The 27,477-nt window shown below is 56.7% G+C and overlaps 1 protein-coding gene across 6 annotated transcripts in view; it reads left to right on the forward strand.

Moving 5' to 3' along the window:
- Positions 1 to 25,505, forward strand: part of TLE3 (TLE family member 3, transcriptional corepressor) — a 47,709-nt gene extending 22,204 nt beyond the window's left edge. The window contains exons 6-20 of one of the 6 annotated variants that reach the window (XM_032622079.1): positions 86 to 160; positions 7,800 to 8,004; positions 9,794 to 9,810; positions 13,420 to 13,539; positions 14,445 to 14,495; positions 15,119 to 15,271; positions 15,686 to 15,827; positions 16,386 to 16,585; positions 17,410 to 17,486; positions 18,287 to 18,536; positions 18,923 to 19,170; positions 20,003 to 20,150; positions 20,963 to 21,113; positions 22,224 to 22,300; positions 23,351 to 25,505. In XM_032622079.1, the coding sequence (XP_032477970.1) occupies positions 86 to 160; positions 7,800 to 8,004; positions 9,794 to 9,810; positions 13,420 to 13,539; positions 14,445 to 14,495; positions 15,119 to 15,271; positions 15,686 to 15,827; positions 16,386 to 16,585; positions 17,410 to 17,486; positions 18,287 to 18,536; positions 18,923 to 19,170; positions 20,003 to 20,150; positions 20,963 to 21,113; positions 22,224 to 22,300; positions 23,351 to 23,458 (2,022 nt within the window). In that variant the 3' untranslated portion in view covers positions 23,459 to 25,505. The remainder of the gene's footprint in view (positions 1 to 85; positions 161 to 7,799; positions 8,005 to 9,793; positions 9,811 to 13,419; positions 13,540 to 14,444; positions 14,496 to 15,118; positions 15,272 to 15,685; positions 15,828 to 16,385; positions 16,586 to 17,409; positions 17,487 to 18,286; positions 18,537 to 18,922; positions 19,171 to 20,002; positions 20,151 to 20,962; positions 21,114 to 22,223; positions 22,301 to 23,350) is intronic. The other 5 variants (XM_032622081.1, XM_032622080.1, XM_032622082.1 and 2 more) reach the window with 5 other exon arrangements.
- Positions 25,506 to 27,477: the final 1,972 nt, after the last annotated feature.

Below are 27,477 nucleotides of genomic sequence, written 5' to 3' on the forward strand. Positions count from 1 at the left end.
TGTGTCACCACCTGTCCCCTACCCCCGTGCCTCCGTGGTCGGTCGGGGAAGGCGGCCGCCTCTAACCCACACCCGCTCCCTCCAGCACCAGCAGCAGGTGGCGCAGGCGGTGGAGCGAGCCAAGCAGGTCACCATGACGGAGCTGAACGCCATCATCGGGGTACGTGGACTCCCCAGTCTGCCTCTCACCGTGTGTATAGCCCTTTTATTCCTCTCACTTACCGTAACCAGAGATGGACCCTGACCTTAGCTGGCCTCAAAGAATGGCAGCCCCAGGGCTCCGGCCTCTGCCAGCATCTCGTGGGCTTGGACCCGCCTAGAGATCTCCCCCTGTGGCTCCCCGGTTGCCTCTCACTCCCCGAGTTAAAGCGGTGCCCGACACGACCCCATCCACCTCGAAATTCTTCAGCCCCATCCTTTCCCGGCTTTTGGTATCTCCAACATTGAGCGGGGGGTGGACTCTGGGATCACCTTGGAGGCCAACCTGGTTTCTCCCACCTCCCCAGGGGCCTGTCCCCTCACTGGCAAAGGTCTACCCTTCTTCGGCCACCTGGGATCAGAACTGTCTCTGCTGTACTGTGATGTGAAACGTGCTGTGGCATTTGGGGCTGGGCCTTTGCTGTCCCATGCGCTGAGCTGCCTGGCGGAGTCTTCATCCTGGGCACAGGATGTCAGGTCCAGCCAGGGCCCCTGGCTAGGTCTCCCTGATGTTCTAGAAGTCCCGTCTCACCCGGGAACAGGAAAAGATAATGCAGAGTGCTTCGTGAGGCCCACTTCTGGTCTGGCCCCTCAGTGAAAGGAGGAAGCCCGATCTCTCCCCTTTAGTGCTCCTACCTGGCTTACATCTTTAGTGCACTTGTGGGGTTCACACAGCATCTTCCTCCTGCTTGCTGCTCTGGTATGAGGCTGCTGAAGGATATTTAAGACAAGCATCTGAGGAGAAACAGGTTTTTTAAGGGGACTTTGGGCAAGGCTCTTAGCCTCAGGGTGCACCCGTCCACCTTTGGTCCCTAAAATGAACAGGGTGGGTGAGATAACTGCTTCCCATCCACAGATGGCTGAGACCAGGTCCCCAACGGAGCTTCTGAGCAATACATTCTAGGGCACTCACCCCAGAGTTCTTTTCCATAGGTTTGGGGTGGACCCGGAAATCTGTGTTTTGAAGTTTTCTAGATCATTCGGAAGGGTAGTCAGGCTTGGGAAGCAGTGGACTGGTTGGCTGAGGTCCCTCTAGCCCTCTGATTGGTCCTCATTCCTCCTCTTGTTCCTAAGTACGGTCATTATTTCAAGGTGGAACTGAAGGCCTAGAATGTTCTGCTTGGTGGGATGAATGATGACTCTGGGCTCTTCATTCTGGGGCAGAAACCTGGAGACCTGTGTTCTAGTTAAGCCTCTTCCCCAGGTGACCTCAGGCAGCCCCATCTCTTCCTCGGGCCTTAGTTTCTGCGTCTGTTACAGGAAGGGGTGGACCAGCTCATTTCTTTGGGCCAGGAACACCAGGAGGGTGGGCTTTTGGAGTGACAGAGTGATGCTGCTGGGTACTGATCCTCCAACACAGTATTGGGACCCCGTGATGGTTACTGGGTTCTGTCCTTCTGGTCTGAGTCCCCTGGCAGCTGCTGAGAGCTGCTGGAGGGTGGCCAGGGCGGGAGCATTAGCCTCGTCTGAATCCTGACAGTGTTGAGCGGTGAGGAGCAGAGAGGAGGCCAGAAAGGGGAACGGGAGTGACTGGTCACTGCTTTTAGCCAGTGAGCTTGGGAGGCAGAGCCCCCAGCGGGGAAATCATAATATGGTAAAGTCTGAAGTCTCCTTGGAAACCATGTTATTAGCCCAGGGTTCTTCAGCCTCAAGACTCGTGAACTTTGAGGCCACATACTTTGTGAGGATGTACAGTAGGGTGTTCGGCAGCAGCCCTGGCCTCCACCCACTGGATGCCAGTGGCACCCTCCCACACACAGTTGTGACACCCCAAAACGTCTCCAGACATTGCCCGATGTCCCGGCAGGGGGCAGGGGCAGTGCATGAAATGGCCCGTGGTAGAGAACCACTGATCCAGCCGATGCCCTTCCTTTACAGAGACGGGAGTGATTCGCAGATGGTCACACACGGTCCAGGAGCAACGCCAGGCCAGAGGCCCTGGGCTGGCTTTCGGCTTAGGGCTCTCCCCCCCCCTACCTCCCGTCCAGTCCAGCCCCGGTGTGGCGCCTGTGTCCTCCTCAGTGGCCAGTTCACAGCGTGGAGGCTTTGCTGAGAGTGGCAGATGAGGGCTCGGGGTGGGAAGTGCGTTCTCTGATACTTCTCCTCTCTCAGATCCTCTTCCCTATCCGCTTTCCAGGCCCAGCCTTCCCATCCCTCCGTGGCCGCAGTGGAGTCCCTTCTCCCCCACTGTCTCCCCCCCAACCTTTGGAATTAAAATCCTCTTATGAAAAAAAATTTTTTTTTAAGTTCTAAGAGAAGAGTGGAATTGGGGGAAGAAGCGCTGCTTGGATTAGCTCCACTTCCTTCAAGCAGTATTTAGGAAGCTACACGTTAGGCCAAGGCAGCTAGAGGCAGATATTGGAATTCAATTAAAGCCAACGAGTGGGGCCCGTGACCCCCATTTTCGAGGTAATTGCTTCTCCGGCTCTGAGTGAATGCGGCCGTCTCCCTGTCATTAAGAAGGCAGCCATCTAATCACTGCGCCTGACAGAGCCTCACAAGGCAGGAATTACGGACGGCTGAGGATGGCTCGCTGAGCTGGGGCATCCTGTGAAGGAGGAAGGAGAGGGACAGCGGGCTTGCGGCTGGGCTGACTCGGGAGAGCGATGGGAGGAGGGTGGCAGGGGGCCGGGAGGGCTGATGGCCAAAGGGCAGGAGTCCTGCCCCAGCAGGAAAGGGCGGTGAAGGGAAGGACCCAGAAGCCTTGTGGCTACCTACATGGTACTGTCCGATTTGCCCCTCTTGGGGGAGGAGTAGCCCAGCCCCCTGGTCTGGGAGTTAGCGGGGGCTTTGGGCAAGTCACTTCATTCCTCTGGCCTGTTTTCCCCATTTGTGAAAAGATGGAAAAGGGCTGGGCAAGTTTCCTTTGACGTGCCCTTTTCAGTCAGTCATCTGGGGCTCTCCTGGGCGTGGGGTGGAAGGATTCTGGGTTCACCTCTTGGCTCATTTCAGAGAGAGATGAGAGGTCAGGTAGACACATCTGGCGTGGGCATACCTGCAGCTAGTGGTGTGTGTTTATCACATGAATTAGACTATTTCCAGGGCCTCCCGTCCAGGTGAGAGAGGCCAGAATCCAGCGTCAGCTTGGTGTGAGGGGAGAGGGGACAGAGGACAGAGGGGCTGACGGAAGTTCAGTCTTGCTGGCCCAGTCCGCCCACCACACACAGGGCCACTGGGAACTCAAGTGACCGTCTGGGGAAGGCAGGCCTGAAGGTGTGTGTCTGTTCGCCAGGGCCTGCCAGGACCCAGTTACTGCAGACCTGTTACACACCCTTTTTTCTTGGATCCAAGTTATTGGGGGATCGTTGGAGGGTCAAAAGATTCCTGAGCGTGAGGGGTGAAATATTGTCCCTTGGTCAGCAGCTTGCACAAGGCCCCCCCAAGCAGATTAAAGACCCTGTAAGCCGAAGTTACCCACCATCTTCAGAACTCGTGTTTTAGTTTGCTCCGTGCTAAGTCCAAGGTCACTGAACCTGGCAGGTGGAGGGGCATGTACCTCACTGGCCCTACTGACAATTTGGCCTGCATTCCCTTGGAAATTATGAGTGGAAGATACAAGTGTTGGCTTGATTGCTTTTTTTTTTTTCATTTTTTATTTTATATTGGAGTATAGTTGATTAACAACGTTGTGTTAATTTCGGGCATACAGCAAAGTGATACAGTTGTACATATACACGTATCCATTCTCTTTCAAATTCTTTTCCCACTTAGGTTATTACAGAATATTGAGCAGAGTTCCCTGTGCTGTACAGTAGTGGGTCCTTGTTGGTGCTTACTTATTTTTTTTTTTAAATTGGGTGAGCGGGGTGAGGAAGGGGGAGGTTTTAGCTTGTTACAAACTACACTGGGTATTTTGAAGCCAGTCCTGAGGTTCTCGCATTCCCTCCAGGATGCTGACGAGCTGGGTTCAGTTGACTGGGAGAAGGATGGTGCAGCGAGTGTGCTGCCTTAGAATGAACGCATCTGTTTCTCTCAGCCAGGGGGCCGTGGTAGAGAGAAGTCATGCTGGGTTTGCGTCCTGGCTCTGGTTACTTTGGCTTAGCAGAGTTCCTTCGCCTCCCCCTGAGCCTGTTCCCGTCTCTGAAATGGGGATAACGGGGTTGTTGTGAGCTCTCCAAACTATAACAGAGCATGAAGGCACAATTCAGCCCGGAGCTGGGGGGCCACCTCCGTGGGCAGGAAGTAGAGGCCGGGGCTGCCCTCCCTCTCCTGGGAGGGCAGGGCGTCTGCATCTTATGCAGTTAGGACTCTGTCTGGGTGTCCTTGGTGGGTCTCAGCCCTGGAAATGCTTAGACAGCTTCACTAGGTTTAACCCAAATCGTGAACCTGAGAAGCGAAGCATTAAATCAGGTTGCAGGGACGTGAAGCGTGATTGTGCGTAATCCAGTTACACAGACTCGGCCAGTGCGGGCCTCCCTGACAGCCTCCCACGTGAGTGGCCGTACCTCCGGAGCCTGGGAACTGGGCATTTGGCACACGTGAGGACAGGGACACACATCTGCCCCATGAGACATGTTTTTTGCCATGTTTTGCTGTTCAGCATGAAATGTTAAAGGTGGGAGGAGGGTGTGCTCACGATGGGGCTTGCTTCCAGACGCCTTACCCCTCTTTTGGAGTTGTGGGGTGGGTTGTTGACTTCCTTTCCTGTGGTGGACGGAGAAATCCTGGTCTTGGAGGGAATGGTGGAAGCCAGGGACAGGCTGCTGCAGAGTGGTGAGCCCAGTTCCCTCCTCGGACGGTGGACTTGATCCCATTTGTCCCCAGCTGAAAACGCTGTCACCCTCCCACTCGGATGTCACTGTGTTTCTGCACATCACCCTCTGAAGTCACAGATATGTCACAGGGATAGAAATGCAGCCTGAGGATGGCTGTACCCTGCCTGCGACACGGGGACGGAGAGACAGGTGGATCACTGCCAGCCGGCTCCCCCTGCTCCGCCGCGGCCAAGACTTTGATCTCACTCTTAATCACAACCAGGACTGTTGTTAGCAGACCCTTGGCCCGACAAGCCCTGGCATCTGTCCTCGCCCCAGGGGAGGAGCCTGGGAGGAGGTCGGCTCTCTGTCCCTGCTTCCTAGAGCCTGCTGGGCCACTCCCGACTATGCCTTCCAGCCACCCAGAGCAGATCTCAGGGGAGTTTCTGGCTGTGCAGGGGGTGCTCTTGTATTTGGAGATGAGAAGTACATGGAAGCTACCTTTCCTCTGTTGCAAAGAAGAGACACTCCTGCTTGACGGGCCACGGCTGAAAACCAACTTGTCCGTCTGGGAAGCTCAGCAGCTTTGAAAGCCACTGTCTTCCAAACAGCCACTGCAACTACAGCCTTTGTTCCAAGTTTCTGATGCTGGTTCACTGGTTCATGTTTTGGGAAGCAGGTTGCGCCACTGATGCCCCTCTTCCCAACCAAGAGGAGGCTTGGATCTGGGCAGGTGGATGGCTTGTGGACAGAGCCACCCTGCTGACTTACTTCCCAGCCTCTCTGTGTAAACCCTTTTCCAACATTTTCATTTATTCACCCAGCAGATGTGTATTGGGCAAACATGCCAGGCCCCACCCGAGGTGCTGGGATGGATAAAACAAGGTCCTTTCTTCCTGGAGCCCACGAGTTGCCAAGATCAGAAATGAAAGATGCAGTTCTATTTGTGGTCCACTCATAGTTTTTGCTAATGTTTGTTGAACACCTACTTTGCCTTCACATGTAGTAACGCACGTGATCCTTGTACAACCTGAAGAGACGGGCTGCATTCTGATCCCCACTTTGCAGATGTGGAAACTGAGAGAGGTCCACTGTTGTCTGAGGTCTTACAACTGATAAAAGATGGAGCGGGACATCTTCCTTAGTCTGTCTGGCTCCAGAGTCTGAGCTGTCATAACTCTCAGAAAGGAGGAACCTGTTCTGACCCGGATGAAGGGGAGGGCTTCCAGGGGTCCCTTCGGCTTCGTTTCTGCTCTGGCGTCTCGAGGCAGATCTGGGGTCAGGCTGCAACCTGGACCACTGCCCACCGGCAGCTTCTGTAAACTGCCCACCAAGAGATGTCCTAGGTCTGGAGCAATGGCCGTGGGTCCCAGCCTTTCTCCCCAAACTGAGAAATGAACTCTCTGGGGCCAGGAGTGTGGTGTGACTGGGGGTGCACCAGGTTGGCGGTTGGCGGCTTAGTTGGGGAAGAGTGGGGCTCTTAATCCCTGACCTCACACACACACTCATTGCCTCTTGGAGCCTCACGTCTGTCCAGAGCTGTGGGCCTGCATTGTGTTTTGTTGTCTGTTCGTCAGTGGCCTGAGAGCCACGGTTCACACTGACAGGCGAGCTCGTCACGTCTTAGCTCTTTGTCACCCCCACCAACTCTTCTTGCTTTGAGGAGGAGGGTCTCTTGAGGAACATTCTTTGGCTGACGTCGGTGGTTGACAGGTCTGAGTCCAGATACCACACTAGTGGTGAGACTTGGCTAGTGACTGGCTGCCTACTCCAGCCCCTAAGTGCCAGTTTGCCATCTGTAAAATGGGCAGAGCCCTTCTGCCAGGTAGTTGGAAGGGTCAGAGAAAATATTTGGAAAGGGCCCAGGCATTGATTGAGGCATTCAGTAAATTTCTGTTCCCTCCTGTTGTGCTCGTTGAGAAGAAAGGTGTATGTGTACCCAAAGGCCCGGCCATTCCTAAGAAATATTTCAGTCCCTATGGAATATTCAGCCGTGGAGTAGCGTGCGCCACAGTGCCCGTGGTTCTTGACGCAATCTTGGGAATGATAAAGGGCGCTTTGTCTTGGCTGCTGGAGGAGCACAAGGGGAAGGGGGAAAAGAAGACTCTGAGGCTGGTGCTGAGCAGAATCCTTAATTAGGGATTGTTACCCTTGCTATTGATGATAAGTGACTTAATGCACGACTAGACTTTGGAAGGGGAGGGAGCCTTGGAAAGGCCTCTGGGAAACGTTTAGCTATTGTTATGAGATCACTTAGTGAGTAACCTGCCTGAGGTCACCCAGCTAGGAAGTGCCAGGATTTGAATCCTGGTCTGTCTTGATTCCAAAGCCCCCACTCCTCCTGTTACCCTGTTCTCCACTCTGATGTCCGGTGACGTCGGCTCTCATTCCACTGGCCCCAAACTCCTCTTGATCCCGGGACTCCTCTGCTGTGTCCTGCCCCCGCTTTGTAAGACAGGCGTGGAGTTCCTCAGAATTAGGGAGTCTTCCCCAGGGTACGGGCTCAGGGTGGGAAGCGCTGGCTGCTGACGTTTGCAGGCATGTAAAGCATGAGCGAAACTGTGGCCGCTGGGAGCTTAAAAGTGGATCGCCCTCAACGGAGAGGGAGCCCCGACGGCTGGCTTTTTAACGCATGCTGTATTTATCTTGGGCTTGGAAACATGCATTGAGGAGTTCTGTCCTGAGACTGGGGTTGGAGAGGAGATGGAGCGTTTGCCATCATAAATCTTGTGTCTCAATTGCGGTCCATTACCAGACTTCCTCCAGCATGACAGCATGTGTGGCCTGAGCTGGGGGCAGAGGTTTGGGGGACGTGTTCCCCTGGCAGTTCCTGGAGAAGCAAGAGGGCCGGCCCAGGCCTACCAGGCCCTCCCCGCTCAGCCGCACTCACCACCAACTTCATTGCAGCAACAGCAGCTCCAGGCGCAGCACCTCTCCCACGCCACGCACGGCCCCCCGGTGCAGCTGCCACCCCACCCGTCAGGCCTCCAGCCTCCAGGGATCCCCCCAGTGACGGGGAGCAGCTCAGGGCTGCTGGCGCTTGGTGCCCTGGGCAGCCAGGCCCACCTGTCGGTGAAGGACGAGAAGAACCACCATGAACTGGACCACAGAGGTGCGGCCCGGGGCGGGGATGGAGGGCAGAGTGCAGGGCTGGAGGCAGAGGTTTTGGAGGCCCCTCTGTGAACAGACACAGCAAATGCTGTCACTCTAGGACCAGGAGTTAGCAAAAGGCTTGGAGCCATCTATTAAGTTCCTGGTACACGGAAACCAGAGCCCCATCCCCCAGGCCACCCCCCAATCCCTGATGTGTACCTGCTCTTCTTTGCCCTGGAAGACATCTTGTCCTTTCTTTCTGGAATACCTTCCCATCTTCCTAGCCACACCCTGTCCACCCTCCAAGGGCCAGCTCCAGTCCCACCCCTGCAGGATGCCCTCCTGGCCAAGCTGAGGGTCTCTTTTCAAATTCCCATAAGAGTTCAAGAGTTGGGGGTCCCAAGACGGAGCCCTTTGTTACCGTTCTTCTGTTTCCTACCCTGGGAAGTGTTTTATCCTCACCAGGATCGTTAGTCCCCTGAGGACAGAGACCACGTTCTTTGAAAAAGATACCCAGTTGGCACTCAAGTAAAGACTCATTAGGGGGACTGTCTTTAAGTAGAGGTGGTGGTGACACTGCTGTAGGGAGATGATTGGGAAGACTGGGAATGAGAACGTCCTCTACCCTTAACCCCGCCTGTCCTGCAAAGACCCCTGAAGCTGCGCCGAGAAGGGCCTTGGGAGGGGGCCTAGTTTGATCGGGAAAGGAGAGGGCCTGGCTTCCTAGCAGACCCTTTGCAGAGATTGCCACCTTGTGTGGTCTGCTCTTAGATACTATTTTTATAGCTTTATTGAGATCTAATCGACACATACTATCCTGTTTAAAGTGCACCACATGCTCGTTTGATTTGCCCTTAGATACTTACTGGGGCACATGGCCAATGCGTTATGAGCCGGCCCTGGGCACAGGGGGCTTGGAGTGTTACCATCCTGCCTGGGCCGGGGCCATGGGGCGGTGGTAGCAAGTCGTGGGAACCAGAGACTAAGTTTTTTTGCCTCTGCAATAGGATGGTCCTCCTGGCAGAGGAAGAGGGCCTCCCCACAACAGACAGGAGGATCAGGGAGCTAGTGCCTGGCTGGGCAAATAATCAGAGGCCTCAGCTTCCTGGGGCATCTTGGTAAAGAAACAGAGAAGAGTATTAATTAAAAAACAACACCGGGCTTCCCTGGTGGCGCAGTGGTTGAGAGTCCGCCCGCCGATGCAGGGGACACGGGTTCCTGCCCTGGTCCGGGAGGATCCCACATGCCGCGGAGCGGCTGGGCCCGTGAGCCATGGCCGCTGAGCCTGCGCGTCCAGAGCCTGTGCCCCGCAACGGGAGAGGCCACAACAGTGAGAGGCCCGCATACTGCAAAACAACACCACCACCACCACCACCAAAATACCACTCCGATAATTCCTTGAAAAAAAATAAATAAATAACAATAATGTTCTCAACTCCCAGATCCTATGGCTATTCTGCATAGCACGGTCCTTCCCAAGTTTATGGCTTTAAAAACTACTGACCAGTAATCTTGGTGCCCTTCTCCGCATGTCAGGGAGAGCTAGGCCACAGATCCCCCCCTGCTGCCCCACCGGGGCCTGGTGGCCGAGTGAAGCATTGGAATTGGGGCGGTTAATTTCCAAACTGAGAGACGTCACCTAATGGCCCTACCTTGGCTGACCCGCGGTGACTCAGAGAGCCCGTTTTAAAACCCGTGAACTAGCAAAGCATAAAAGCCAACCGGACGATACTGACCTTGCTTTCTTTTTTGTTTCTTTGTCTTGGGGGACCTGACCCTCCTCCTGTCCTGGCCTTCTGTCCCCAAAGAGAGAGAATCCAGCACGGTAAGTGCCAGTACTCTGGAACCTGTGGGGGAGGGGGTGTTTGGGTGCTGGGGGAGGGTCAGCCCTAACCCTGTGTGGGCTCCTAGGAGGAGGGTGTTGTCCCCTGTTGAGTGACCTGCACTTGGGGAAGCCTTCATCTCTCCAGGCTTCAGGGCCATCATTTGTTAAATGAAGAGCTGGGCTAAGTGAGCTTTAACCAACCGCCTTTTGTATGAGAGGTGATTACTGGAGAGGTCAGCCAGCCAGCCAGCCCTGGGCCCTCCAAGGGGGGGTTGTGGAGTCACAGGGCTGAACCCAGAGCTCGGGACCCTGGTGTCCCCCCCCTCGTTTGGGGCCGAGTGCCTCCCTGCCCCCCATATTCGCTGACCCCTGTATGATCCTATATCCTCCTCATTTCCTCCCGACACCTGAGGTTTCTCCCTGTTCTGGGCTTTAACTCGGTTTGAGAAAGTGCTAGCAAGCGAGCGTTAAGGGCAGGCTGCCTGCGTGTCTGTCAGCTCTGAGATTTGTTGTAAATCTTTCTGATGACACTGAGGCTCAGAGGTTCTGTTTCAAGTGAATAAGCCTTCTGAATAAGCACAGTGGAGTCTGGATAAAAAAAATCCTCCAGCGATTAACACAGCTATTTTATTCCTCATCGCCGTCCTTGTATCTGGGGCCATCTAATCTGTTAGGATGGCTTTGGTTATTACCTCGTGTTAAGTGGGACTTGGAAGGTCAGGCAGTTAACTAACCATCTAGACAGCAGCTTCCTTGGGCAGCTCCTCCATCCCGACCCACCTCCCCTTCCCAGCCCTCTACCCGGGCTGACTTTAAACCTCCCATTAGCGGCAGTGCTCACGTCCCCTCTTGACTTGCCTGTGTGCTCAGAAATCCAGGTCATTTGGGCCCAGGAATGGCTAGGTGCATAAGAAAGGAACAGCTGAAACTGTAAATCCATTTTGATTGCTTTAGTGTTGATCCCAGTAGGTGGCCTCGTTGGAGGGCTGGGCTGGACACCTCAAGGCTCGGTCTGGGCCCAGATTCCTGGGATGTTGGGAAGTCCTCTTGGCCTCTCTGAGCCTCGGTTTCTCTCTCCGTAACACGGCAATATTCCTGCCCAGCCAGCCTCTCCGCTTAGCTAGGAAGACCCCTCGCTCAGGACGGGACCCAGGATCCGGAGCTTACCTGCTTAACGGGGACCTGCCGCACAGAGAAGTGGGTGCTCCGCCCCTTCCCTGCCTTCACACATTCACATGCTCATCCTTGTCGCTGTTGACCCTGGCTTTGTGCCCCCATCTGTGAACGCTTTCTGCTAAAAGGAACCCATGGGGAACCCCTAAGAGCTGGGCTCTTCGCTCCGCGGTGCTCGCCGACATCCAGACTCAGGGCAGAGGGGCCATCCTTGGGCCACTGGAGAATACCGTGGAAATGAATCGGGATGCCGCCCTGGGCCGGGAGGGGGTGTGGGGCGTCCCGGGGACAGGCAGTAGGGGCTCACATGTGTGCACGCGGCCGTGGTGTTGGAGGGAGTGTAGACAAACGTAATCAGCCCTTTGGAAACCAGGTTGTCAACAGATGAGGCCCCGGCAGGAAAGACAGGGCCGTGTCGGAGTGGGAGGGGGGCCGGCTGGATGGGCTGGAAGCTGTCCCAGAGGGGTTAGTCTGGAGTCCAATTAGAGGTAGCTCCATTCATATTTCCTTGCCTAGCTGAAGCAATAAAAAATACTTAGTTTTTTGGCCGCCTGCCAGTCAGAGGCGGGCTGGATCGATGCCGCTAAACGCCTGACAGGACTCTCCTCCGGTAGCAGCGAGGGTTTTCAGCCTGGCTGCAGGAGAAGAAAGAGCCTGCTGTTCTCTGAGCCGTGGCCCTGGTTGCGGGGAGAAACACGAGCAGCCGTGCGCCCCCCCTTTCCTCCCCGCCTGCCCACCCGAGGGCAGAGGGGCTGGGAGCGCTTCTGCTTAGCACGGGGTGGCCACCGTCAGAGGAACTGAAATGAAATGACGGCGATTTTTCTGCCGGCGCTTGCCCCGGCTAATTGAATCACGGCTGTGCGTGTATCGCCGCCGCGCCTGCCCGGCTGCGGGGAGGGTTGAGCTGCACTTCCATTATAACCTCCATATTTTCTTCAAGGCTTGATAACTCTGCCATTTTAATTTGCTTCAGGCAGAAGCTTGGCAGGGAAGGGCTGCCCAGAAACCGGCTTAGGGGAGGAAATAAAGTTCTGTGGCTGGTTCCCGCACCACTCCCCCCGCCACCCCACCCCGGAACACCGTCCCCGGCCTCTGGGGAAGTGGGGAATCTTTCCACCTGCCTCTTGGTGCCCTTCTCCTCTGAGCAGACGTCTCTCTGGGTCCCCACGTGGCCTCGTCACATACCCCTGGGGATGGGGATGAAGTGGGCTTCGCCTTCCCTCCAGCTGGATTGTGAGCTCCTGGAGGGCAGGGACTGTGTCTTGTTCTTTCCTCCACGCCTGGCGTCCAGCCCCAGGCCTGATCCAGGGCAGGTGCCCTGAAGAGGGTGCTGAGCGAAGCGGGGACGGGGTCGCGTGGTCTCTTAGGAAGGGGCAAACCTCGGCAGCCCCCTAGAGGGGGTTGTGGTATTTTTCTCTTGGCACAGAGGTTTGCTGGCAGGTACCCCTGCCCGTAGCTCCTCCCTCCCTGCTCCCAGCCCGTTCCTGGTTACCCATCACACCACCAGCCAGGGTCCTCCTCTGCGGGCAGCTCTCCCCTTCCAGCACCGCTCCGTCCCCGGGCCCACTGGCGGGTGCTTCTCCTGCCTCGCCTGTTGGCCCACCTTCCCTCTTCCCAGGCCTGAAATTCCAAACTCTCCTCGTCCTCACTTGCTTTGTAGTTGAAGGGAGAACTTGCTAAGTCTCTTCCAGGCCTGAAAAACTTGGGTTTCCTTCGTGTTGCCTGCTGCTGGGGGACCTTGGGCACGTTGCCCATTGTCTTGGGGCCCCTCCTTTCCTGTCATTACAAAGCGGGGGAGTCTACCTGTCCTCTGTACCTTTTCCTGTCTTAAGAGGGGAAAGGCTTCATGACATTGCATTTATCTGTTTCTTTATAACTCTGGTGTTTCTCTAAAGTTGTAGGAGGCCATGCTGTAGTTGTAGGGTGTTCGCACAAAATGCCCCATCGCCCACCTCCACTTAGGAGGCCTGTTGGCACCCCGGCGATCCCCGTCCCGGTCAGTCTCCCCGCTCCTGTCGGGTTCAGCAGATGAAGTATTGCACTTGGCCCCAGTTTGTCGGCTCAGATCCATCTTTCGAGACCCAGTGCAGATTGAGCTTATCCATTCTTTGAGCAAATCTGTGTGGCAGGCACAGATGGGTGGTGGGGGACACAGGCGTGACCCCCGCCCTCATGAGGCATACAGTCTCATAGGCCAGAGGCAAAGGGCCCGTGCTGGGTTAATTACCTAATGGCAGCTATAAAAGAGAATCGTCGTGCTCCCGGGGTCGCTCCCAGAGGAACCAAGTCTGGGGAGCTGGGAAGGCATCCCTGGGGAACTTCCGATGGAGCTGAGACCTGCGGGACGCACACGACACCTCAGCAGACCTTCTGAGTCACTTAGCTATGTCAATATGTGCATGAAATGTTCATACTCACTCTCCTCCTTGCTTCCAGAATAACTCGGTGTCGCCCTCGGAAAGCCTGCGGGCCAGTGAGAAGCATCGGGGCTCTGCAGACTACAGCATGGAAGCCAAGAAGCGGAAAGCAGAGGAGAAGGACAGTTTGAGCCGATACGTATGTCTGAGAGCGCGGCGGGTTCCGCCGGGGTTTGGATTGGGTGGGCTGGGCTGGGGGAGACCCCATGGGGCCTGAGTCGTGGGAGAGTCAGGAAGAGGTGGGGGCAGGAGACGCTGCCGCACTGAGGAGGGCAGGCGGCCCGGGCAGGGGAAGCGTCCACAGACCGATGTCCCGTGAGCCTGCGGACCACGGCCAGGAGGCAGTGGACAGGGAAGTCATCCGGGCCTCCATGGGGCCTGGGGAGAGCTAGGGGTACCTCCCCCGATGGGCCAAAAACCCCCTGCTGCCATCACGGCCACCGTTCCTGGCATCCCCACACTTCGACCCTACAGGTGGTCATGGTGTCTGCTCTGTGCCAGGCCGAGCAGGGCTGAGAGCTGGGGCAGAGGGCAGGGGGAGATGCGGTGTGGGACCTGGTGCCCTTGGGCCCGGCCCTCCGTGTTCAGCTACTTGGCTGTTCTGGGGCTTCAGACACGTTGCACAGCCAAAGCCTCAGCTGCGTTTCTGGGAGACAAGGCTAATCACCCCCCCACACACACACACACGGTGATGGGAATGATGGAACGAGACCAGCGCACTCACTTGCAAATGGTGGTGGATATCAGGCCAGCTGGAGAGAGGTGTCTGGCTCCAGAGTGACATGTTAAAGCAGCTTTAGAAATATTATAACTGGGCAGGTGTTGGTGAGGCCGCCTGTGGGCGTGGGAGCAGAGTGACCGTGGGGCTGGGGTCTGGGCTAGCAAACAGCAAGGAGAAGAGGTCAGCTTTGGTGGGGCTGGGTGGGGAGAGCGTGGACTTTGGGGTTTGGCTGGGGTTCAGAGCCTGGCTGGTGGAAGCAGGGGCGTGGCCTGGGCTCAGTCTGGGGTGGGCGTGGCCTCTCACTGGCTTCCCTCTCCGTGCAGGACAGTGACGGGGACAAGAGTGACGATCTGGTGGTGGACGTTTCCAATGAGGTAAGGGCCAGCCCAGGTCGCAGGGCGGCTGCCCCTGTGCAGGGTGGGAGCTGTCGTGTCTCAGGTGTTGCACTGTTACCAGCAGCCCCGGCTGGGTGACGAGGCCTTCGGGGTTGGGGCATCCAGCTGGTCAGGAGGAGGAGGGCAGGGCTTGGCTGCCTGGTGGCTGGGCATTCGTGCACACTGCTGGGTTCCTAGGCTGGGTCTCCAGAGACAGGCCCCTGAAGCTCCCAGGGGAGGGCTGGCTCCCAGTCACCATGGTCCTCCAGGTCAGCTCTGTTCTCCCCACCACCCCTGGGATCTTGGGGTTGTGAGCCCCCTGGGTCAGCCTTAGCGAGGGAGGGGGAGCTGGAAAGGACCTACCCAGGGCCAAGGCCCAGCTGCCCAGCTTGGAGTCCTGAACTCGTATTTGATCTTGGGCAGGTCACCTCCACCCACCCAGGCCTCAGTCTCCCCCCATCTGTGGGATGAAGGGGTCAGACTAGGTCATTAAAAACTCATTGTCCCCACTTGGGACCAGGCTCTTTTCCCATGCCCCGTGCCCACTCCATTCCCGTCCCCAGAGCAGAGAGACTCCAGACTCGTCACTGCTCAGCACATCCCCACGTCACTTGTGTTTTTAGGACCCAGCGACGCCCCGGGTCAGCCCGGCACACTCCCCTCCTGAAAACGGGCTGGACAAGGCCCGTGGCCTGAAGAAGGACGCTCCCACCAGCCCCGCCTCGGTGGCCTCCTCCAGCAGCACACCCTCCTCCAAGACCAAAGACCTTGGTCATGTATGTGGGGTCTGCCCCTGGCGCCGCAGAGGCTGGGAGAGGGTGGGGAACGTGGGGGCAGAGGGAAAGCGTTCTGGAAAAGGGTCTGGATCTGGAGTAGTGCTAAGTGGAAGGCAGAGGGCTGGAGTAGAAAGTACACGGATTGGGGCTTGGCCTGGGTTCAAATCCTGTCTTTACCGCTTACAGGCTGAGCCCTGTGCTTGTTATCAGTTAACATTTCTAAGTCTTAGTTGCTGCATCTATTAAATGGGAACAATTGCCACAGTCCCCGCCAAACAAGATTGGGCGAGAATTGAGGAGCTGTGGGGCAGAAGATTCAGAGCTGGGTCCAGCACTGGGCTTCATGTGGTGCCCAGCTCTTGGGAGAAAGGAATCTTCATGGCTTCCCTTGGTCTCTGCATCTACCCTCTTCAGAATGACAAATCCTCCACCCCTGGGCTCAAGTCCAACACACCAACCCCAAGGAACGATGCCCCAACTCCGGGCACCAGCACGACCCCGGGACTCCGGTCGATGCCGGGCAAGCCTCCAGGCATGGACCCGATAGGTATAATGGGTAGGCACGATGGGGCTGGGCTGACCATGTTTGAGGGGAGGGGCTCTGCCCCAGGCCAGGGCTGGAGCCTCACAGATGGGGGCCAGGGAGGGGGGTCAGAGTCAGGGCTCTCCCAGGGCCCGTCTCTGGGGGACTTGGTCAGGTTTGAGAAGAAGGTGAGTGCCTGGTGCTTCAACACCGATGTCAGGGCTTACTGGAGCCACTGTGCACTAGGTGTGTGGAAGGAGTTTCGGACAGGTCAGGACACCAATGATCTGTCTGCCTCTGCTGTTAGTTCTGTGAGGCTCTGAACAACCCCCTCCTCTGGGCCTCCAAGTCCTGCTCTATAAAAAGCGGTGGTCACGTCTTTCAGCTCGAACCTTCTTAGGCTGTGACGATGGGGTTCTCTGGTAGGTGGGTTCAGTCCAGGAGGACTGCCTGGAGTAGGCAGCTTTAGAACACAGGAGGGATTGCTGCTGGGCAGGGAGGCAGCCTGGTGGCCTGAGCTTTGCCCTCGATGGAGGCGTGGGGCCCACTCCCCTTGGTGGCCTCTCCCAGCTGACGCCCGCCTCCTTGCAGCCTCGGCCCTGCGCACGCCCATCTCCATCACCAGCTCCTACGCTGCGCCCTTTGCCATGATGAGCCACCATGAGATGAACGGCTCCCTCACCAGCCCCAGCGCCTACGCCGGCCTCCACAACATCCCACCCCAGATGAGCGCGGCTGCCGCCGCTGCTGCCGCCGCCTATGGCCGATCGCCAATGGTGAGCTTTGGAGCTGTACGTAGACCTTTTGGCTCCTTTTTTGGGGGGACTGGGTAAGGAGCGGGGGAGTTAGAGGGGGTGAAGGTGGCCCTTCCTGCACACCAAAGGGGACCTGGGCCCAGCGACCAGGCAGCTAGCTGCCTTTGGGGTAGAGTGTTAATTAGGAATAAGAGTGGAACGCGCTTGGGGGTCAGCAGACCTGGGTCCCACCCCGCCTGCCCATCAGTTGCCATGTGACCTCACACAACACAGCCTCCCTGGGCTGCCCCTTTCCATCTGGGAAGCGGGGCTGACGCCTCTTTCTGGGCTCTGTGGGGGCGGGCATCCCACGGTGAGTCAGGTGATTTCCACGAGGCAGGGACTTGGCAAACGGGGCAGCCCGTTATACCAAGATTTGTCTGCCGTTTATTGAGAGCAGTTCAGACTGGAGAGGTGGGTCCTCTTCCAGGAGACGGTTTTTCTCTTGATCTCCTGAACCCAGGTTGGCCTCCTCTCACATGACAAGCCCCCTGGGACACCAGGGGAGGGAACAAAGTGAGGAGGGGCCCGCTCGGCCTTGCAGAGCAGGGAGAATGAGCTGGGGGAGGGAGCGGGAGATAACCGGTTCGGAGTTCGGGCTCTGGACCATCATCGTGTTCCTGCCATTGTCCTGGACGAGGCACTTGGCCCTCCTGGGCCCGTGCTCTCTCTGGAACAAGGGGCTGTGCTCTGCCCAGCTGTCTCGGGTTCTGAAGAGGCAGCGCCGTGCGGGTGGGACAGGAGGTGGTGGAGGGGGATGTATAGTGGGGGGACGTATGGCGGCACCCCGCACTAAGGGCTGGCCTGGCCTTGCCTTACAGGTTGGGTTTGACCCTCACCCCCCGATGCGGGCCACGGGCCTGCCCTCCAGCCTCGCCTCCATTCCTGGTGGAAAACCGTAAGCTTTGGCTATCTTCTGCTTCTTGGGGAGGGTGGGGGAGAGCACACCACCCACCCACCCATCCCCTGCCCTGGTGGACCTCCCCTGAGGGAGGGTGTCTGCCCCTCTCGGGGTACCCACAGGCCAGGTTGCAACCCCAGCAAAGCTGCCTGGCCGCGCTCCTGAACGGCCCCCAGGCTCCCTCTGAAAGGGGAACGAGACAGGGCTGGGGTGGAGGATGTGGTCCCTGGGCTCTGAGAGGGAAGGAACACTTCGGACACTGCGGTCTCTCAACCAAACGCCGTGGAGCTGCCCTGGCCTTGGGGGCTCCTGTGGGTTCTGCCCACAGCTGGCACTTAAAACAGCAGGCCGACCACACTGGCTCGGCCCTGGCTCTGATGTGCACCCTGGGACTCATTTGGAGGGTCGCAGACAGGTTTTCCTCCCTAATGCCACTGGCTCCTAGAGGAGGGGTGGCGTTCAAGCTGGGTCCTTTCTGGAGTCAGCGTGTTCGGGATTCTGTAGATGGTGGGGGAAGGGTGCTCCCTTCCCGCAGCCAGTTTGGGGTCAGCCACCTGGTTTGGAGCAAGGATCTGTAAGCGGGGGCAGAAGCCAAGGTTGGACTCTGCAGCAGTTTCCGGCCTGGTGGAGCCAGACCAAGGAGGTTGGGGTTACCAGGTGCCCTCAGATCTGGAGAGAGGGGACACCTGGAGGCAAGGAGGCCAGGCAGGGGCGGGTGCCGGTCAAACTAGGCAGGAGCTGTACAAACTGTTATTAGAGGATTGGAGATGGCAGAAGTGTGGTTCTCCCCCTCCCAGAGCCTACTCTTTCCACGTGAGTGCTGACGGGCAGATGCAGCCCGTGCCCTTCCCCCACGATGCCCTGGCAGGCCCCGGCATCCCCAGGCACGCAAGGCAGATCAACACCCTCAGCCACGGGGAGGTGGTGTGTGCAGTGACCATCAGCAACCCCACGCGGCACGTCTACACAGGTGGCAAGGGCTGCGTGAAGATCTGGGACATCAGCCAGCCGGGCAGCAAGAGCCCCATCTCCCAGCTGGACTGCCTGGTGAGGATCCCAGAGCTGTGGGCATCCCTTCCACCTGGTCTAGGAGAGCGGGACAGCCTGGGTCAGGGGGAGAGCCCCATCCCCCCGGCCAGGTGCAGCCCTGTATTGGCTGGGCGACTTTGGGCAAGTTGGCAAACCTCCCTGAGCCCCACTTTCGTCGTCTGTAAGGGGAGGTGATGCCGACCTCCAGGGGTCTGTGAAGAAGTGAGCGAAAGTTTGGAAGGGGGGTGGACGAGGAGTGAATGAGGAGCGGAGTCGGACTGGCAGCTGCCTTCGGTAAGGGCAGGAAGTGGGCAGAAGCGGCCAGGATGCTCATTTGTTGTGGACCCTCCTGGTCCCCAGGAGGGGAGGTGGGTGGTGCTGAACGCTGCCCCTTCCCCCTCCAGAACAGGGACAACTACATCCGCTCCTGCAAGCTGCTCCCCGACGGGCGCACGCTCATCGTAGGCGGCGAGGCCAGCACGCTCACCATCTGGGACCTGGCGTCACCCACACCCCGCATCAAGGCCGAGCTGACATCCTCGGCTCCGGCCTGCTACGCCCTGGCCATCAGCCCCGACGCCAAAGTCTGCTTCTCCTGCTGTAGCGACGGGAACATTGCCGTGTGGGACCTGCACAACCAGACCCTAGTCAGGTTAGACACGGGAGGGAGCGGGGGTCCTCGTCCTCGGGAGGGCCTCGCTGGCCGTGCCTGGTATCTTTGCTGCGACTGGCCTGTCCGAGGTGCTGTGGGCCGGCTGGAACAGCACGGGCGAGGGCACCCAGGTGAGAAAACAGCTTGTGCCAGATGCCTGGCATGGGTAGACGATGGAGGGCTCCTTGGCCCAGGAACTTGCACAGGGCTCCGGGGAGAAGGGGAGCTGGAGACACACAGAGAGGGCAGGAGAAGGAGAGGCGTTGAGACCAGAGTGGAGGAGCAGTACCTCTTGGTGGTTAAGTGTGGGGCCTCGGGAGCGAAGCTGCAGGGTTTCAATCTTGCCTCCGTGTGACCTTGTGCAAGTCGCTTAACCTCCGTGCCTCGGTTTCCCTTGCATGCAACGGGCGGAGTGAAGCCCCTTCCTTAGAGTCGGAGCCCCAGCGCCGGGCCCAGCATCGGCCCTCAGTGCAGTGTGGCCGTCTGTGTTAGTCATAGCGCCGTGCAGCTGGTTTATGGCCTCAGCCGCGTGGTTCATGCGGGGTGACAAGGATGGATCAAGAATGCAAATTGAGGAGGCATGAGGTGTCGGGCTAAGGCAGGGGGGGTTCCCTGTTACGTACCTGCTCTCCCAGAACTGCCCCTGCCGAAGACCCTTGAGCAGAGTAGGAGAGGGGCCCAGGCCTGGCTCTGCTGCAACAAGCTCCCCGGGGGGACGATGGACCTGTTTCCTGTTCTGCTCAGGCGGAGCTGGCCTGCCCCCTGGGATGGCTGTCCGCTTGGCGTCGCTTCTTCCCCGGAGCTCACCCCCATCCCTGCCTGGCCTTCCTAGGCAGTTCCAGGGCCACACGGATGGGGCCAGCTGCATAGACATCTCCCACGACGGCACCAAGCTATGGACCGGAGGCCTGGACAACACCGTGCGCTCCTGGGACCTGCGGGAGGGCCGGCAGCTGCAGCAGCATGACTTCACCTCCCAGGTGTGCCCCCGAGACCCCCCCCTTCCCTCCATTGGAGCAGCGTGGGGCCTTTCCTCCCCAGGTCCCAGTGGCTGAGTCAGGGGACAAAGGGGCCCTCACACCTGGTCGTTGCAAATGGACCTGAGACCAACCTGAGCCATCTGGGAAGGCTTCCTGGAGGAAGTGGCAATGAAACAGAATCGACAAGGCTTTGGAGTTGGACACACTTGAGCCAACGGCTTGGATTTGATTCCCAGCTCCTCTGCCGTTGAGCACTTTGGCCTTGGTTTTCTTATGTGGGATGGGAGTAGTCATAGCTGCCCCGTGGGCCTGGCGGGAGCACCTGAAATGGTCCCTCTAAAAGCCTTGGCTGTAAGCATGGCTCATAGAAAGCATTCTATAAGTGCCAGGTATTACTGGGTTCTGTTGTTGTTTCATTACTTGTTTTAATATTTTAATCTTGCTATTCAAGACGTTAGTGTTTTATTGACTCACGTTTTTCTTAAGGAAAGGCAGAAGTCACTGAGGCAAGAGAGAATAACTGTGAGAGTGAAATATCTGTGCCACCTCTGAGTTTGCTCTGCCACTTACTTTCTAGAGTCAGCAACCTCTCTGGGCCTCAACTTCGTCACCTGTCAAATGGGGATGAAACATGAGATCCCGTTCCCCCGGGTTATCGGGCTTGGCTTTACAAATGGCAGGTGGGGAGGTGCTGGGGGAAGGAGTGGTGGGACGCTGAGTTTTCAGGGTCCCAGAGCAGGGCCCTCGAGGACCCCCCCCCCCACCCCTGTGGCTCTGGAGGTTGCTGATCTCCTTATGCCCCTCCCCCGCAGATCTTCTCGCTGGGTTACTGCCCCACCGGGGAGTGGCTGGCCGTGGGCATGGAGAGCAGCAACGTGGAGGTGCTGCACCACAGCAAGCCCGACAAGTACCAGCTGCACCTGCACGAGAGCTGCGTGCTATCCCTCAAGTTCGCCTACTGCGGTGAGCCTGGGGGAGTGGGAGCCCCGGGACGCCTGGCCTGCCCTCTGTGCATAGATGCGGCCCAAAGCTCAGAGAAGGGCCAGAGGCCCAAAGTGAGCACGGTCCCAGAACCAGGTCCCCTGACCCTGACCAGTGCCCCCCACCTGGCATCCCCCCCTGCATCCTCGGATGCGGGTACTGCCACAGGGTACCAAGCACTTGTGAGACCAGGCCAGAGCCAGACCGTGCTGGCTTGGGGCAAAGGGACAGTACTCACAGCCCTGCCAGCAGCGCTTCCAGGTTGTGGTTCAGACCCCAGGCTTTGGTGGCCATAGCTCTGGATTGGAATATCTGCCGACCCACTTTTTTTTTATATATATAAATTTATTTTACTTTTTTAGAAATTTAGTTATTCCTTTTTGGCTGTGTTGGGTCTTCGTTGCTGCGCGCAGGCTTTCTCTAGTTGTAGCGAGTGGGGGCTGCTTTTTGTTGCGGTGGGTGGGCTTCTCATTGTGGTGGCTTCTCTTGTTGGAGAGCACGGCTGTAGGCGCGTGGGCTTCAGTAGTTGTGGCACGCGGACTCAGTAGTTACGGCTGTGCAGCTCTGATGCGTCCCGTCCTCTCTAAACCCCGACCGGTCTTTCTGTGGACCAGAAATTGCAGGCACCCCACGTGGCTCTGGGAGCCCTGGGGCATTAACGCAGGCAGAGCCCTGGCAGCGCACCTGCAGCGATCCCCGCCTTCAGCTGGGTCTCCAGACACTCAGAGCTTTGTCATTCCTAGTACTTCCTGCCGTCTTCCAGTAGTAGAATCGAGATGGATCAGTCAACCTTAGTGGCTTTAAAAAGAATCTTTTGGGCAGTGTAATCCCTGTGATTAACTGCAGATCCTCCCTTTCTCCGTCCCAGCCTGCCCACCCCTCCCCTCGATTGCAGAGGAAGGCATTCTCTGGGTGTCGATGTTTGTGTTACTGTGTCTCGGTTACAAAATGCCTCTCACAAGTGAAGAGTTGGCCCAGCACTGGTTAGCGGTTCACACTGTGTTTCCATGGCAGCCAGCCATGTATGGGGCGGGTCTCACTTTAGAGGGCAGCAGCCCACAACCTGATGTTTCCTTTGCCTCCCGCCTGCAGGCAAGTGGTTTGTGAGCACTGGGAAAGATAACCTTCTCAACGCCTGGAGGACACCGTATGGAGCCAGCATATTCCAGGTACCACCCGCCATCCGAGCACCCCTCCTGATTCTGCCCAGAGTCAGGGCCCGTCCGCGGCGCTGGGGGCGGGGGTGGGGCAGGTAAAGCAGAACTTGCCCCGGCCTCTTCCAGCCCCTGCCTGCCAGGGGTCCAGGATGGGTTCTCCAGAGGCAAGGGCTTGGACTTGGGCGCGTCAGTGGGCCATACACTCTGCTGCTAATGGCATCTGACCCCTCGGGGTGAGGGCTTTTAAGCAGGGGCTCTTGTAGGATTTCTAGAGCAAGGAGAAGTGAAAACAGGCTCTTGGCTTTGGCCTGCACGCTGAGCCCTCGCAGGAGGTGTGCTGGGCATGGGAGCAAACTGGGCAGCTTTTTTTCTGAGCAGTGTTGTCTGATATTCAAGTAAGTTCGTATTTCATCTCAACACTTCCAAGTAGGGAGAGAGGTGGGGCAGGAGAAAGATCCAGAAGGAGATGGGAGAGAAGGAAGAGGCTTTCTGTGAGTTTTCAAGACCTGGGGCCTGATGCTGCGCCCTCTCACTTGGTCACACAGACGCGCACACATACAGAGACATGCCCCCCCCACACACACACACACAGTCACACCCACTCTCGGAGCCAACAAGCCACTTTCTGGATTCGGGCTAGAAGTCTGGCATCTAGCGTGTCACGCACGTAACTTTCAAGCCTCCAGTTACACTGGATGCTTCAAAACTCAGGTGCAAATCCTTTTTCTTAGCTCACCAGGCTGAGGGTCTGGCCTGTTGACACCTGCTCCCAGCTCAGACAAGCTTCTTCCTGTTTGTAAACTCAGGAGGCTCAAGTGTTCTGTTTTGCTCCTCAGAGACTGTAAAGATCACGTTGGGCCCTGTTAACGAGCTTTTCCTTGTGGGGAGGCAGGTGGAAGGGGCCCCTCTCACGGGAAGGGCTGTGTTTGAAGGCCTTGCAGTGTGGGCTCCGGGGCGGGCAGAGGGCGGTTGAATTCAGAGAGCACTGAAGGGGCGTCCAGTACCCACAAAGTGAATTTCTGTCCTTTCTCTCGCCGCCCTCTCTTGCCTCTCCTCCTCCAGTCTAAGGAATCCTCGTCTGTCTTGAGTTGTGACATTTCGGCGGATGACAAGTATATTGTAACAGGCTCTGGTGACAAGAAGGCCACGGTTTATGAGGTCATCTACTAAACAAGGACTGTAACAGGGCTGTCAAACTCCGGGAGAGACAGACTCAGCTGTGCCGGGGAGACCCCGGCGAGGGGCTCCGTGGATGTGGAGGATGGGCGGCGAGCGGGCCAGCGCTGTGCTCCGGCGGCTGAGAAGGTGCCCCCGTCACAGTCGGGACTCCCAGGCGTGGATTGATGGGACTCACGGACTCTGATGGATTTCTCCTCTCCTCCCCTTACCGATCCTGGCAGATGCTACACATAGATTTATTCGGGGGCTCGTGGCTCCGGCTCCCCACAGACGCCCTCATGAATCTTTCCTTCCCCTCTTGTTTTTGATGTGTTCCCCTGCCCTGGCTCGGGGACACTGGAGCGTGGACCACACGTTTGTGCCAGGGGAGGGGGGGGTTTCACGTCCCTGACTGTGCAGCGCACAAGGTTTGTGAAAAGTGTAAATAACAGACTCCTATCTCGGACTGGTCAGCGGGGGGAGGAGGCCCCTTCCCACCAGCAACGCCAGCCGTGTATTTCGCCTGCTGTATTTGTAATCCACTCGTGGTGGTGGCTTTTTTCTTTCTTTTTTTTTTTTTTAAAAAAAAAAAACAACAAAAGTTCCCATCTGGGAAGGGGAGGCAGGGAGCAGGGTGCAGAATGGAGAGGGAGTAGAACGGGGAGAAAACTCCTGGGGTGGAGGAGAGGCACTACGGCTGGCAGCCAGGTTGGCTATCAGGTACCCCCCTGGACAAGTGTATCCCCATGTGGACCTGGGAATCGATTGAGGCGTGTCAGGACCAAGCTCCAGATAGACTGACGGATTGACAGAGCTTGAGATGGGTGCCAGCCCGGGCTGACGGCAGCAGAAATGGTGGGTTTTTCTGTAGTCTCCTGAGCTCCATGCTCCCCTTTCAGGTGTCTGACCCACTGTCTGTCTGTCTGTCTCTCTCTCTCTCTCTCTCTCTCTCTCTCCCTCCCTCCCACCCTGACCTCCATCTCTCTTTGGTGCACATTTGGTTATCGTGGTGAGAAATGGAAGTTCAAAGCCACTCTGTCTCCGGCCCTTCTTAATCTTCGGACACAACCTAAAAAGGATACGAAGTTAGAGGAAAGCATAGCGACTCAGCTCAGGGAGCTACCAGAGAAAAAATAGCAACTGATGTGGGTGCTTTTTTTTTTTTTTTTTTTTTTAATTTGAATAAAAGGAATTAGAAGTGATGTCCTTTCGTAAAATGCCTTCTCTCCCCTTTCCTGCCTCTGACCTCCTCCTCTCTCCTTAGAGGGAAAGTGTGTATTTAACCTGCAGAGCTGTGAGTCTGAGGTTTATCTCCCCCCTGCCTGGGGAGAGGGGACTTGGGGTTGGGCTGGGGGCGCACTGGGCTGACTTCTTGTAGCTTCCCGTCTCTCTTAGGAGCCCAGACAGCTTACAGCTAGAATATCGTCTCCTGCAGGTGCCACTTTTTGGTACCAAAATGTTCTGAGGTGTTAGGATTTTGGTGGGTTTTTGGTCTTTGGGGTTTTTTTTTTTTTTTTTCCTTTTTTCCTTTTGGTCTTATTTTTTCTTCTTCTAAGGAAAAGCTAAAGGGCGTCGTGAGTCCTGGTGGTGGTCTCTCCATGGATGTAGCATATGGAAGATAATTTTTATACTGCATTTTTATGGATTCTTTTATAATGTGTGATTCTGTCTGGTGAGAAGGAAGGAGGGGCTCTGGTGAACCACGCCCCTACCCCCCTCCCACTCTTGTTCCTGGGTGAGCCCCTCCCCCAACCTGGCATGGGAGGCTGCAGAGACGCAAGGTGCGTTCCCTTTCTAAGGCTGGGGAGACGTATCCAGAGTGTCTCTCTCTCTCTCTCTCTCTCTCTCTCTCTCTCTCTCTCTCTCTCTCTCTCTCTCTTTCTCCCTCCCTCTCTCCCTCCTCTCTCTGGGTCTCAGAATCTGCTCAGCTGCCACCTCTTGTTAAGGTTCTTCCCACAAGGGAGGGTGGAAGACAAGTTGATTCCTGAAGAAAAGAGAAAATGAAAAGTCATTGTAATGAGCTGTTTTTATATTTTTAAAAGTTACTATTTAAAGGTTGGTTTGATTGTTGCGTTTTAATTGCCTCCCCCGCCCCCAAGAAGAGAGCGGGGCGCTGTCACCCCGATGTCCTGGATCCTGGGCAGCTTCCTTTGTCATCCATAAACGTGAGCTCTTCTCTCTTCAAAGCACTGCCATGCTGCCCCTGCCCCTAAAAAGTGATCGCACAGGACAGTTAAGGGGAGTGCTTAACTTCCCCTGAGGGGAAGCCCACAGGTAACACCGAAGTCCTATGCAGCTGTCACTGCAAAACTTTTTGGGAAAAAAATGAAGTGTGATGAACTTCCAGTGAAGTTGCAAAGTGTCTGTGACGTCACATCAGGACCCTGAAAACCTCCACCGTCTTTTTTAAGCTTAAATTCAGATGGTTGTGGGCTGACCCCGCTCTCTAATTCACTAAGGGTGCATTTCTGAAGGAAGAGGGATTTATTTACGGAAGGGGCAGGATAGGAAATGCAGGGCAGTGCCCTCAGGGAGGCAGGGCTGGCCCGGGATGGTTCCCAGGCTCTTGGCTGTCATGCAGCCATGGGCAAAATCTCTCTAGAACTAGGGACTAACGTGGTTTCCAGCTCCGTATTTTGTCAGTCATTGTAAATCAGCACAAACGATTGCCTACTGTTACTTCATACAAGAAAGGGAGTTGAACATTTGAAAAAAGGAGTGACGATCAGGATAAAGCAGTCTATTCTCAGCCTAAGAAAGGACAGTTGGACTGCACACACAGGGGTCATTTATCTGGAGCCGGTTGTCCTCTCAGGCTTACAGCGGAGAAGCTTCCAGCAGGTAGCAAGAATGCCCATCTGGGGCTACAGTTTGGCTGACAGCTCTGTCTTGTACTGGTTGCACAAACTTGAGTGAAAGCATCGCCCCTTTGAACCACAGTCCTTGTTTGTCCAGGTCTTATCGTCACAGCAGAGGGCCAGAGGGGCCAGGTGGCAGGCCCTGGCCAGAAAATTCTGTGTTTGCCAGTGGGTTGCCCATCGGTGCCGAGATAGGGTTGGAGTTGAGGCTTGCATGCCCCAGCAGGTAGAAGAGGAAAACACCTCTCATAATGCTTACCTCCAGTCTTGTGCTGCTGGGAGTGAAGGCCGATGTCAGGTCCATTTCTGAGAAGGGGAGGCGACCTACCTCAGAAAGGCTGTCCTCCCAAGATTTCCTGGGCACAGTCGAGGATGGAGAGATGACCAAGTTTCAGGCCGAGCGCTAGAAGCTCACAGTCGAGGGTGGGGAGAGACATTTGACCTGTGAAAGTGTGGTTGGGGACACACTTGGGCCCTGGTTGCTGGTGCCTTGACCCCTTCCTGTCATCACGGCCACTGTCCCGAAAGGAGCTCACCAAGCCTCTCTACGCCGAGCCTCACACTCCGCCTGCTTCCTCTCCTCCTCTCTCCCCCACCCACCGCTGCCCTCCCATTCCCACGCTTCCCACCTCGCAGAACCTCAGCTCCCCCTCTCACTGCTCTGCAGGTGATTCCTCCGCACTCTCAGGTTTGTGAGGCCTCTTGGAGGCTTTGGGGAGAGACCCAAGTATTGTAAACAATCTGACTTCATCCTTAATCCCCCGAGCTTGCCCACACCTCCCCCTCCGCAGGATGGTAGAAAGCCTTGATATCATTTATTTAGTCCTTTTCAAAGTCACCCCCTAACTATTGCTGCAAAAATCCAGGCTCCTACTAATTGCAGCATTTCACACACCTGTTTGCACAGCTAGACTAGTTTCCCTGGAGGGCAGCGCCCAGGACTTCATAGGCTCCGGGTTGTAACTAGTGAATAAAGAATGAGCCTTCACTGGCTTGAGATTATCCCGTTTCTCAGGGCAAGTGGGCCGTCACAGTGCTCACCACTGAAGCCCAGAGAAGGGACTGGTTTCTGCAGTTCTTCAGCTCCGTTGTGCTGCCTTTGCTCAGAGCAGAGAGATCTGTTTGAAATGCATGAAGAGGGCGTGGTCGTCAGAAGCCAGCTTTCACGGTTTT

Source organism: Phocoena sinus, chromosome 2 (assembly GCF_008692025.1).
Source record: "Phocoena sinus isolate mPhoSin1 chromosome 2, mPhoSin1.pri, whole genome shotgun sequence".
Lineage (NCBI taxonomy): Eukaryota > Metazoa > Chordata > Mammalia > Artiodactyla > Phocoenidae > Phocoena > Phocoena sinus.